Below are 14202 nucleotides of genomic sequence, written 5' to 3' on the forward strand. Positions count from 1 at the left end.
CCTTGTTTTTTTTTCTATATAAATGTTGTATTTCTATGTGATTGGCCACAATTGAGAAAAGCTCTGGAGGAGCTGAAACGTTTTGCAGATCTGTGGATGTGGAATAAATGATTGACTACAGGTGAGTGTCGGGATCTCTTTCCTTTCCCTCTCCATTAATAACCTGAGGGCTTGAAGACAGCGGTGTTTTATGACAAATCACAGCTGTCATCAACCCTAACCACCATTACCCCGATTGCCACCGCACCAGGGCAATCGTGAAGAGCCGTGCAAAGCACCTGAATTGGTGCGCCATTTCTGAGGCGGCTGAGGGCTGGTATTTTTAGGCTGGGAAGGGCCCAGTAACCGAGGACCTTCCCACCCTGATAATATCCGCTCACAGCTGTCTGCTTTACCTTTGCTGGTTATCAAAAATAGGGAGGACTCCACATCTCTTTTTTAATTTATTAGCTAAACACAAGTACAGTAAACTCCACACACAGGGCAGTAATTATATATCTCACGGATATCTATCATCTATCTCGATCTTTGCACATCTAACACCTAAATATCTGTCATTTCTATTCTGCGCTCTCTTCCGGCACGTGTCACACAGACGTGTGTGCGGATGTCACACTTTATGTCATCTGTGTGCAGGACGTACTGACGTCCGAGCTGCCGGCAAAAAACGGACATGTCCGGTCCGTGTGACCATGTGCGCAGCCTATAGATTATAATGGGTGTACGTGTGTGTCTCCGGTACGTGTGAAGGGGGCCTAAAGGGTATGAGCACTTTTAGTATGAATTACCAGTAGGGGGCGTGACCACTTAAAGTGCCTAGAGCAGCATGAATGCCAGATACGGCCCTGAGCACAGCCTTAATAAAGTCATTAGAGCTGCAGATAAAGGGGGCTCGATTACAGCTCTGGATAGTGGGTTGTATGAGCCGGAGGTTATGTACATGGATGACGATACTAATATATGCCGCACTCTAGATGGAGATCCTACTAATTCATACAATACCCCCTTACATTGTCTTTTGGAGGAGGGTTTGGTATCGGCTGTACGTAATGCCAAACAAATAGAACGATTAAAGGAAAATCACCCACAATGTCCAATATTTCATACATTACCGAAAACCCACAAAGAAGGAAACATCCATCAGTCTAGAGTTACATTCAATACTGGCTGCAGAGAAGATTCCTATAATATAGTGAATATTACCAGAAAACATTTACCTATGTTATACACCGACAAGGATCCAGCAACAAGAAAGACAACTGACACGTGGAGGACAAACACCAAAGGTTTCATTGAATGTGGGAGAAATAAATGTGGTTTGTGCAAGTCTGTGCACAAAGCAAAAATGTCTGCATCTACTAACCATAATAAACCCTATAATATCCGACATCTCATTAGTTGTAGCTCCACACGTCATTGACACCATACAATGTGAAGCTTGTCTGCTGCAATATGTGGGGGGCACGGTCAGACCCTTACGTCACCGCATTGGGGGACACGTTAGGGACGTTCTTGGCCCCACAACACGTAATACATCTGCAGCATCACAACATCTCATACAACACAATAGGGATTAATCACTTTACAGTTGTGGGTATTGAATATGTCACCAGACCAGCTAAGGGGGAGATTGGTATAAAAAGTACACCCCCGAGAAGCCTTGTGGATTCTGGAATTGGACTCCAGATTCCCCAGTGATATGAAGCTTCGTTCAGACCTTGTATCCATTTACTGAATTGTGCTTTTCCTCTTTTATAGTAATTATACATAATATACACATTATAGATGCAGACACTTCATTCTTCTATTGCACGGATGCTTTTTGTTGTGGACATATGATCGTCCATAGGGGTAATGTAGACATACTTGCACATGTCCATTTGGGGCTGGGGGTCTCCGCTGTGCATTAGACACTATGATGTGTATGAGAAGCCGGTTACTGGTGATTTATTATGTCATGAAGAAGAACTGAACACAAATACCAGGTAGAAACGCAGAGATGTTTTGCTCCTATCTGTTTTTTAATGTTTCTATGATTTTAATTTGATTTGTTCAATAAAAGTTTTTGACGTTATTCACACTGGAAAACAAGTGCCGGATTATCAGTAACTTTCTGTGTCTCGTCCATTCCTTCCCAACTGTGATTTTTCATCCAAGCATTGAGAGATGAGCTGAAAGCAGACATATTTTTCTATAGAGGAATGGCAGACATGGGTGTTGTCCACATAGAAAGCCTCTCCTAAATCCCATACACAAAAAAGCCGCCCTACAATCTGCCAGGACACATGCGGAAACATATGAAGCCTCCTGGGACTTTATACTCTGGAGTGATGAGACCAAGATAAAGGTTTTTTTGGAACTGATGGCTTCAAAACTGTATAACATTGAAGAGGTGAGGAATACAATGAGAATGCATGGTGTCTACAGAGAGACCTGGTGGTGGCCGTGTCCTTATGTGCGGCTGCATGAGGAGCTACATTTCATTGATGGTATCTTGAATTCACAGATGTTCTGTTCTATAGTGACAGAAAAGATGCTGCCATCACTCTGTTCCCTTGGTAGGCCACTGTTACATTTCTGAAGAACAGGGTGACAGTGATTCAGTGGCCAAGTGTCTCCTGATCTGAACCCAACCAAACACCTATGGGGAATTCTGAAGAGACAAGTTGTCATCGCTCCATCCAGCATCCAGGCTCTAAGAGCTCGTTATCGAAAAAGAGATAAAAGATAGATATAGTATTGTCACTAACTTGTTCATTCCAGGCCTAGAAAACTTGGTGTTGTCCTTTAAAATTATCGAGGCCATACAAAATAATAGATGTAGTAGCTTTTGATGTGGGGTGTACTCATTTTTGCATCAACTAATTTGAGTAAAACTGAAGATTTTGTAATGAGAGTTATATTATTAACCTTACTTTCATGTTTTGATTACAAAAAAATGTTCTATGAAACTTAGTGTTGGCAAAATTGTAGAAATTGATCTTGTGTTCAGTGAGCTATTAAACAAAATCTTACTCATCAAAGGGGGTGTACTCATTTATGCTGAACAATGTTTATTAAACTTTATAAAACACAGTGAACATAATTACACTTTCTTTCCCGTATGACTTCTCTCATGTTTTACAAGGTGTGATTTATGTATAAAAGATTTCCCACATTCTGAACATGAATACGGCTTCTCTCCTGTGTGAATTCTTTGATGTGTAACAAGCTCTGATTTATAACTAAAACACTTCCCACATTCTGAACATGAATATGGCTTCTTTCCAGTATGAATGCTCTGATGTCTACTAAGATGCCCTTTAGCTGTGAAGGTCTTCCCACATAGTGAACACAAAAATGGTTTCTCTCCTGTGTGAATTCTCTGATGTGTTATAAGACTCCCTTTATTTGAGAAGGACTTCTCACATTCCGAACATGAAAATGTTTTTTCTCCTGTATGATTTCTTTGATGTGTAAAAAGATTCCCTTTATTTGTAAAACATTTCTCACATTCTGAACATGAATACGGCTTTTCTCCTGTGTGAATCCTCTGATGTTTAACAAGATCTGATTTATAACTAAAACACTTCCCACATTCTGAACATGAATATGGCTTCTTTCCAGTATGAATGCTCTGATGTCTACTAAGATGCCCTTTAGCTGTGAAGGTCTTCCCACATAGTGAACACAAAAATGGTTTCTCTCCTGTGTGAATTCTCTGATGTGTTATAAGACTCCCTTTATTTGAGAAGGACTTCTCACATTCCGAACATGAAAATGTTTTTTCTCCTGTATGATTTCTTTGATGTGTAAAAAGATTCTCTTTATTTGTGAAGGACTTCTCACATAGTGAACATGAAAATGTTTTTTCTCCTGTGTGATTTCTCTGATGTCTAATAAGACTCCATTTATTTGCAAAGCATTTCCCACATTCTGAACATGAATATGGCTTCTCTCCTGTGTGAAGTCGCTGATGTTGAATAAGACTCCTTTTATCTGTAAAGGATTTCCCACATTCTGAACATGAATATGGCTTCTCTCCTGTGTGAATTTTCTGATGTGTAATAAGATTCCCTTTAAATGTAAAGCATTTCCCACATTCTGAACAGGAAAATGGCTTCTCTCCTGTGTGAATTTTCTGATGTGTAATAAGAGTCCCTTTAAATGTAAAGCATTTCCCACATTCTGAACATGAATATGGCTTTTCTCCTGTGTGAGTTCTCTGATGTAGAACAAGCTGTGATTTATCTGGAAAGCACCTTCCACATTGTAAACATGAAAAAGGTTTTTCCCCTGTGTGAATTCTTTGATGTTTAACAAGGTCTGATTTACGTCTACAACATTTCCCACATTCTGAACATAAATATGGCTTCTCTCCTGTGTGAATTCTCTGATGTATAATAAGATCCCCTTTAACTGTGAAGGACTTTCCACATTCTGAACATGAATACGGCTTTTCTCCTGTGTGAATTCTCTGATGTTTAACAAGTTGTGATTTCTTTGTAAAGCACCTTCCACATTGTAAACATGAATACGGCTTTTCCCCTGTGTGAATTCTTTGATGTTTAACAAGGTCTGATTTATTTTTACAACATTTCCCACATTCCGAACATGAAAATGGCTTCTCTCCTGTATGAATTCTCTGATGTGTAATAAGATTCCCTTTATGTTTGAAGGACTTCCCACATTCCGAACATGAAAAAGGTTTTTCTCCTGTGTGAATTCTTTGATGTTTAACCAGCTCTGATTTACTTCTACAACATTTCCCACATTCCGAACAAGAAAATGGCTTCTCTCCTGTGTGAATTCTCTGATGTATAATAAGAGTCCCTTTACCTGTGAAGGACTTTCCACATTCTGAACATGAATACGGCTTCTCTCCTGTATGAATTCTCTGATGTGTAACAAGCTCTGATTTACTTCCAAAACATTTCCCACATTCCGAACAAGAAAATGGCTTCTCTCCTGTGTGAATTCTCTCATGTATAACAAATTGTGATTTATATGTAAAGCATTTCCCACATTCTGAACAGGAGTATGGCTTTTTACCTTTGTGTTTTCTGTGTGTTAAGAAATCTGAGCTTTTTGTAAATTGCTTGTCACACTGAAATCTTGAATCCACTTTGTCCCCTGGACTTTTGGTAATAATGCGAGATTGCTCAGGAGATGATTCCTCATGATTAGGAGGATTATAAGAAAGTGAAGTGCTGTGAAGTCCAGGAGGTGCAGGAAGGGTGATGAGGTTTTCTCTATTAGAGTGTTTCCTGATATCTTCTTTTTTACAATTTAGTGATGAACCGTTATTCTCACAAGGATTTCCTGTAAGGAGGAAAGATAGATTAGATGTGAGTTTTTTCTTCAACACAAAAGAGATTTCTGAATGTATTTTCTGGATCTCACAATGAAGACCCTCGTCAGTGAAAGTACCGGTAATAAGGAGGACAACTACATGCCATAACATTAACACAATGACGGGTAAAGTGAATGACACTTATAAACTGGTGACATTGGCACAAGTCAGGGGCGGCAGAGATTAGACAGCAAATAGTTCTTTAAGTGGTAATTACTGATGACAGGTTCCCTTAATGTACCTCCGGTGCCATTTCACTCTCTCAAGCTTCATATCTCGGCGTTAGTATAGAAAAGTGTCCACGCAGTTAAAAAAGATGTCCACTACTAAATGCCCCCAATGTAATTAACCCGTTGAGAGAAGATTTTTTCTAATTACCTAGCTTTGTCTTTATTGGCTGTGAGCGGCGCTATCGCTGGCCACTCACCGGCATCACGCGACCCCCGGCTGCAGCCGGCTCTTGCTTCCCCTGATGTCACGTCAAGTGAGGCGTGACTCGGTGATGCGATCCCCGCGGTGGATGCCGGGCTGTGGGTGGGGTTTCCCCACGCGTCACACCCAGCATCCACCGCGCACTTTCCCAATGAATACAAGGTAATTGTGATTCACAAAATGTTATACAATTGAAAGGGGAAGAAAAAAAAAATTACATTTTTCCACTATAATGTTATTTTAGCCCCAGATCTTACATTTTCACAAGGTAAAATGGGTAAAAATGATCACATAATTTTACACAATTTCTGCTGAACGGGGCAATACCCCATATGTGTCTGTACTGTACTGCTTAGCCACATGGCGAGACTCGGGAGGGAAGAAGCGCTATTTGACTCTTGGAGAACAAACTTTAGTAGAACAGCTTGCAGACTCCATATACAGAGCCCCTAAGTGGCAGAAGAGCAGAATCCCCCCTCAAGTGACACCAGTTTGGAAATTACACCCTATGGAAATGTATCTACAGGTGTAGTGATGAATTTGACTCCATGGGTGATTTCCAGAAACGAGCAGTAATGGATGTTGTGAAGTGAAAATGCAAATATTCCCTTATAGTGGCCAGTACATTGTAGTGTCCGGTACATTGCAGAGCCCTTACGTTGTAGCGCCCAGTACATGATTCCCAGCTAGTGCTTTCTGGAGAAATAAATTGTCTCTCCCCGCTACAGTAATGCCAAACATGTGGATGCTAACTGCACACAGTGGGGCCCAGGAGGAGGGGGCATTTGGATTTGGGAGCGCAGATGTCACTGGATTTCTTTAAGTGGGAGCCAAGTCACTTTTCCAGAGCCTTTGTGCTACCAGTAATATGGACACCCCCTATATTACTGTTTACAGATGATGAACCTGAGTGGGGACTTGTTTTTTGTGGGTTGAGTAGAAGCTCTTAATGGTGGCATTTTGGGGTACAGAACATTTTGGATCATATTTATCCTGTGCTGTACGCTGAACACTTACAGTGGGTACGGGAAGTATTCAGACCCCTTTACATTTTTCACTCTTTGTTTCATTGCAGCCATTTGGTAAATTCTAAAAAGTTCATTTATTTTTCTCATTGAAGTACACTCTGCACCCCATCTTGACTGAAAAAAGCAGAAATGCAGACAATTTTGCAAATTTATTAAAAAAGAAAAACTGAAATATCACATGGTCATAAGTATTCAGACCCTTTGCTCAGACACTCATATTTAAGTCACATGCTGTCCATTTCCTTGTGATCCTCCTTGAGATGGTTCTACTCCTTCATTGGAGTCCAGCTGTGTTTAATGAAACTCATAGGACTTGATTTGGAAAGGCACACACCTGTCTATATAAGACCTCACAGCTCACAGTGCATTTCAGACCAAATGGGAATCATGAGCTCAAAGGAACTTCCTAAGGAGCTCAGAGACAGAATTGTGGCAAGGCACAGATCTGGCCAAGGTTACAAAAGAATTTCTGCATTACTCAAGGTTCCTAAGAGCACAGTGGCCATCATAATCCTTAAATGGAAGAAGTTTGTGACCACCAGAAGTCTACCTAGACCTAGCCGTCCAGCCAAACTGAGCAATCGTGGGAGGAGAGCCTTGGTAGGAGAGGTAAAGAAAAACCCCAAGATCACTGTGGCTGAGCTCCAGCGATTCAGTAGGCAGATGGGAGAAAGCTCACAAAAGTCAACGATCACTGCAGCCTTCCACCAGTCGGGCCTTTATCGCAGAGTGGCCAGATGGAAGCCTCTCCTCAGTGCAAGACATACGAAAGCCCGCATAGAGTTTGCTCAAAAACACATGAAGGACTCACAGACTATGAGAAATAAGATTCTCTGGTCTGATGAGACGAAGATAGAAGTTTTTGGTGATAATTCTAAGCGGTATGTGTGGAGAAAACCTGGCACTGCTCCTGACATGCCCAATACAATCCCTACAGTGAAACATGGTGGTGGTAGCATCATGCTATGGGGGTATTTTTCAGCTGTAGGGACAGGATGACTGGTTGCAATTGAAGGAAACATGAATGCAGCCAAGTACAGAGATATCCTGGATGAAAACCTCTTCCAGAGTGCTCTGGACCTCAGACTTGGCTGAAGGTTCACCTTCCAACAAGACAATGACCCTAAGCACACAGCTAAAATAACAAAGGAGTGGCTTCAGAACAACTCTGTGACCATTCTTGACTGGCCCAGCCAGAGCCCTGACCTAAACCCAATTGAGCATCTCTGGAGAGACCTGAAAATGGCTGTCCACCAACGTTCACCATCCAGCCTGATGGAACTGGAGAGGATCTGCAAGGAAGAATGGCAGAGGATCCCCAAATCCAGGGGTGAAAACCTTGTTGCATCATTCCCAAGAAGACTCATGGCTGTACTAGCTCAAAAGGGGCTTCTACTCAATACTGAGCAAAGGGTCTGAATACTTATGACCATGTGATATTTCAGTTTTTCTTTTTTAATAAATTTGCAAAAATGTCTACATTTCTGTTTTTTTCAGTCAAGATGGGAACAGAGTGTACTATAATGAGAAAAAAAATGAACTTTTTAGAACTTACCGAATAGCTGCAATAAAACAAAGAGTGAAAAATTTAAAGAGGTCTGAATACTTTCCGCACCCACTGTACATCGGGGTTTCCATCTAAATCTACAAAATACATGATTCAGATGACACCCCCGAGGGATCCATTCAGAATAATGAGGCAGCAGAGTTACACCGGACTCCGTCTAGCCTCTGGTCGACTGTGCTTTTATGCACGCTGAAAAAGATGGACATCACTGGATCATAGGCCAGACGGCGTCCACAGCGCCTCATTATACGGAATCTTCCCCGGGGTTCTGTCCGAATCGCAAGCTCAGTCATTTATATGGCAGCATGAGACTTGTGTAAGAATAATACGAAAATAAAAGATGGAAGTAATATTAAAAAACACAATTAGAAAAATTAAAAATGTGCTTATTAAATCATTAAGAAGAGGTGTGAATGCGGCCCAGTTATTCATCGGTGCGCAACCGGACTCTGTACAAGAGCAGCCGCGCCATCACCGGACGCTTCTGCTGTGATGTGGACGGCGGATAAAGCTTCACTGCACCGGAGACTTCATACAATATCACACACCGGTCATCATCACACGCCGCTAATCATAGTCACATGCCAATCATCATCATCACACGCCGGTCATCATAGTCACATGCCAATCATCATCGTCATACGCCAGTCATCATCATCACACGTCGCTAATCATAGTCACATGCCAATCATCATCGTCATACGCCGCTAATCATAGTCACATGCCAATCATCATCATCACACGCCGCTAATCATAGTCACATGCCAATCATCATCATCATACGCCAGTCATCATCATCACACGCCGCTAATCATAGTCACATGCCAATCATCATCGTCATACGCCAGTCATCATCATCACACGCCACTAATCATAGTCACATGCCAATCATCATCGTCATACGCCAGTCATCATCATCACACGCCACTAATCATAGTCACATGCCAGTCATCATCATGATACGCCAGTCATCATCATCACACGCCGCTAATCATAGTCACATGCCAATCATCATCATCATACGCCAGTCATCATCATCACACGCCGCTAATCATAGTCACATGCCAATCATCATCGTCATACGCCAGTCATCATCACACGTCACTAATCATAGTCACAAGCCAATCATCATCGTCATACGCCAGTCATCATCATCACACGCCGCTAATCATAGTCACATGCCAATCATCATCGTCATACGCCAGTCATCATCACACGTCACTAATCATAGTCACATGCCAATCATCATCGTCATACGCCAGTCATCATCATCACACGCCGCTAATCATAGTCACATGCCAATCATCATCGTCATACGCCAGTCATCATCACACGTCACTAATCATAGTCACAAGCCAATCATCATCGTCATACGCCAGTCATCATCATTACACGCCGCTAATCATAGTCACATGCCAATCATCATCATCATCACACGCCGGTCATCACCATCACCATCATACGCCGGTCATTATTACACACCTGTGGAAACATCTACAGGAATCTCCTCCTTCACGTCACTCACACACGGCTGATCCCCCCTCGTCATCACTTCTTCTGTCTCTTCCTTCACTTTTTTCTTAGTTGGATCTTCCTCCTGATATATCAGATGTAACAATCAGCACAATACAAGAAACCACCAAAATCTGTGACATCTATGACCTCGATCAGAAATGTCCCCCCATATACAGATCCGGTACAGGGCTCAGCACCGTCTACCTGATGACTCTCCGGGATGTTGTGATTCTCCTCTGGACAGTCCTGGGGATACAGAGGACGGGGACATCTCTCTGGTGGATTTCTTTCCATGAGTCCATCTGTAGGAAACACATAGTGACAGAATACAGTGACATGTAAAAGTTTGGGCTCCAATGGTCAAAATTACTGTTATTGTGAACAGTTAAGTTGAAGATGAAATAATCTCTAAACGGCCTAAAGTTACAGATGACATTTCCTTTGTATTTTAGGCAAAACAATAAATAATAAACTATATATATTTTCATCTTTTACATTTAAAAAAAAATTCAATAAGGGAAAATGGGCAAATGCAAAAGTTTTGGCACCCGGCAAGGTTAGTAGCTAGTAGCGCCCCCTTCTGAAAGTATCACAGCTTGTAAATGCTTTTTGTAGCCGGACAATAGTCTTTCAGTTCTTGTTTGAGGGATTTTCATTCATTCTTCTTTGGAGAATTCTTCCAGTTCCGTGAGATTCTTTTGTCGTCTTGCATCGTCTGCTATTTTGAGGTCTAGCCACAGATTTTCAATGATATTCAAATCAGGGGACTATGAGGGCCATTGTAAAACCTTCAGCTTGCGCCTTTTGACGTGTGTTTAGTATCATCATCATTTGCCATCCTCTTTTCACCTCCAGCTTTTTTGCAGATGGTGTTATGTTTGCATCAAGAATTTGCTGAAATTTAATGGAATCCATTCTTCCCTCTACCCGTCCCCTGTGCCATTGGCTGCAACACAACCCCAAAGCATGATTGATCCACCACCATGCTTGATGGTTGGCGAGATGTTCTTTTCCTAAAATTCTGTGCCCTTTTTACTCCACACAACTTTGATCATTGCTCTATTTTAACCTCATCGGTCCACAAGACTTGCTTCCAAAATGCATCAGACCTTCTTAGATGTACTTTTGCATACTTCTGACGCTGAATTTCATGGTGAGGTCGCAGGAGAGGTTTTCTTCTGATGACTCTTCCATGAAGGCCATATTTGTGCAGGTGTCTCTGAAGAGTACAACAATGTACCACAACTCCAGAGTCTGCTAAATCTTTCTGAAGGTCTTTTGCAGTCAGGCGGGGGTTCTGATTTGCCTCTCTAGCAATCTTACTGAAAATTTGCTTGGTCTTCCAGACCTTATCTTGACCTCCACTGTTTCTATTAACTGACATTTTTTTATTACATTTTGAACTGAGGAAAGGGCAACTTGAAAATGCTTTGCTCATAGCCTTCTCCTGCTTTGTGGGCCTCCACCATTTTCAGAGTGCTAGACAGCGGATTAGAAGAAGCCATGGCTGCTGTTTATTTGGCACATTGTTAGAGTAGGCTGGGTTTTTATAAAGCTGGCCTTTCCTAACGATGATAGTGAACGAGCCCTTACCCTAACAGGCGAATTAAAGTCTGAATCATTGGTCAAAGTTATCTGAGCACACAAATGTTCAAGGGTAATACAAAGGAAATGTGTCATCTTTAACTTTAGGTCTTTTAGAGATCATTTCATCTTCAACTTGCTTAACTGGTCACAATAACAGTAATTCTGACCAGGGGTGCCCAAACTTTTACATGCCACTGTAGATTGTATCATGTGATCATGAGATGATGGGAGTAGTAGTAGATGGCCACAGAGCCGACATGACAGTCTCCCCTCCTCACCCTGCTGATCGGCCCATATTGCGGTCGCCTCTTGTGCTCCATGTATAACCTCAACCTTAATATCAATCAGATCTTCACCCTAAAAAAGAACAATGTAACATGAGCTCAAATCCCATCACGTCATGGTCAGATGTTGTGGGGACTTCAGTGTCATCTACCTGATGATCCTCCGGGATGTTGTGATCCTCCTCTGGACAGTCCTGGGGATACAGAGGACGGGGACATCTCTCTGGTGGATTTCTCCTCCTGGATCCATCTGTGGAGACACAGAGACTGAATACATGACCTGCCGTGTATCTGTCTATATATGAGACTCGTCTCTCAGAACCGGTAATTCTATATTTATGTATCAGGGACTAAATTACATTGTTGTGGTCCTCACCACCGGTACCGAGGTCCCAGCACATTGTGGGCCTCAAGTATGAAGTGATAATCAGCAAGGCCAAAACCTAATGCTCTGCAGAGAGGATGAGGACCCTGAGGAGAGGGACAGAGAAGACCCTCGTCAGTCAGATGGAGGAGCCGTACTAAAAAACACAACTTCTCCAAGTTTCGTCTCCAGGGATGGAACCACAGAGGAGCTGGAGAAAGCTCCACATTTCTATCCATTGGTTTCTTCTCTCCTAATTCACTGTATGGAGATTGGGGGAAGGACGGTGACCATTTACCAGTGATTGTATTTTGAGAGCTCATGATGTCACCATGAGGACACGGCCTCCCTCCTGGACAGGATCCTCTGGGATCACTAAGAGGAGAGAACCTGATCTATTAAAAGACGAGTTACCGCATTTTTCTTCTTCTTTAAATAGAGATAAATCTCCACATCCGCCTCGGTATAAACACTAAAATAGGCAGCAAGTTCTGCGTTTGACTCTAAAGGAGGAAAAAAGGGCACATGTACGGCTGACGGATGAAGTCTCCGCACCCGGAAGGACGGTGTTGTGGGGAGCACCCGGTACGCAGCGGTTAGTACCTATCAATGTGTAGAAAGGACAACTAGAGAGCCGGCACCGGGGTCATGGGCGCTTACTGATGCACACGGGGAGCCAAGGAGAGATTGTCTGGTCAGACTCCACAGAAAACCTCCATAATACATATTCTTCTGAACAAACATCCCTTTAAAGGGAGACTTACACTTATTACCACCAGACCAGGATCTCAGATTGAAGTCCCCATTAATTTTGCTTTGTCTCCCAAAATTAGAACAAATGTTTTTGTATAAAATATATATATTTATTTATTTACACACACACATACATTATTTTGCCAAATAATAAAATATATACATACAGTACAGACCAAAAGTTTGGACACACCTTCTCATTTAAAGATTTTTCTGTATTTTCATGACTATGAGAATTGTACATTCACACTGAAGGCATCAAAACTATGAATTAACACATGTGGAATTATATACTTAACAAAAAAAGTGTGAAACAACCGAAAATATGTCTTATATTCTTGGTTCTTCAAAGTAGCCACCTTTTGCTTTGATGACTGCTTTGCACACTCTTGCCATTCTCTTGATGAGCTTCAAGAGGTAGTCACCAGAAATGGTCTTCCAACAATCTTGAAGGAGTTCCTAGAGATGCTTAGCACTTGTTGGCCCTTTTGCCTTCACTCTGCGGTCCAGCTCACCCCAAACCATCTCCTTTGGGTTCAGGTCTGGTGACTGGAGGCCAGGTCATCTGGCGTAGCCCCCCATCACTCTCCTTCTTGGTCAAATAGCCCTTACACAGCCTGGAGGTGTGTTTGGGGTCATTGTCCTGTTGAAAAATAAATGATGGTCCAACTAAACGCAAACCGGGTGGAATAGCATGCCGCTGCAAGATGCTGTGGTAGCCATGCTGGTTCAGTATGCCTTTAATTTTGAATAAATTCCCAACAGTGTCACCAGCAAAGCCCCCCCACACCATCACACCTCCTCCTCCATGCTTCACGGTGGGAACCAGGCATGTAGAGTCCATCCGTTCACCTTTTCTGCGTCACACAAAGACACGGTAGTTGGAACCAAAGATCTCAAATTTGGACTCATCAGACCAAAGCACAGATTTCCACTGGTCTAATGTCCATTCCTTGTGTTCTTTAGCCCTAACAAGTCTCTTCTGCTTGTTGCCTGTCCTTAGCAGTGGTTTCCTAGCAGCTATTTTACCATGAAGGCTTGCTGCACAAAGTCTACTCTTAACAGTTGTTGTAGAGATGTGTCTGCTGCTAGAACTCTGTGTGGCATTGACCTGGTCTCTAATCTGAGCTGCTGTTAACCTGCGATTTCTGAGGCTGTTGACTCGGATAAACTTATGCTCAGAAGCAGAGGTGACTCTTGGTCTTCCTTTCCTGGGGCAGTCCTCATGTGAGCCAATTTCTTTGTAGCGATAGATGGTTTTTGCAACTGCACTTGGGGACACTTTCAAAGTTTGCCCAATTTTTCGCACTGACTGACCTTCATTTCTTAAAGTAATGATG

The 14202-nt window shown here is 42.3% G+C and overlaps 1 protein-coding gene across 1 annotated transcript; it reads right to left on the reverse strand.

Annotated features, from left to right (window-relative positions):
* Positions 1–2613: 2613 nt before the first annotated feature.
* On the reverse strand, positions 2614–6441 carry LOC141201520 (uncharacterized). Its single transcript, XM_073663523.1, has 2 exons — positions 6423–6441; positions 2614–5301 (listed from the first exon to the last, which is right to left on the reverse strand). The coding sequence occupies exons 1-2, from the start codon at positions 6439–6441 to the stop codon at positions 3086–3088; spliced, it is 2235 nt and encodes a 744-aa protein (XP_073519624.1). The 3' UTR covers positions 2614–3085.
* Between the last annotated feature and the right edge of the window lie 7761 nt (positions 6442–14202).

This window comes from Phyllobates terribilis, unplaced genomic scaffold, assembly GCF_046119375.1.
Source record: "Phyllobates terribilis strain yellow unplaced genomic scaffold, ASM4611937v1 Scaffold_117__1_contigs__length_5270597, whole genome shotgun sequence".
Classification (NCBI taxonomy): domain Eukaryota; kingdom Metazoa; phylum Chordata; class Amphibia; order Anura; family Dendrobatidae; genus Phyllobates; species Phyllobates terribilis.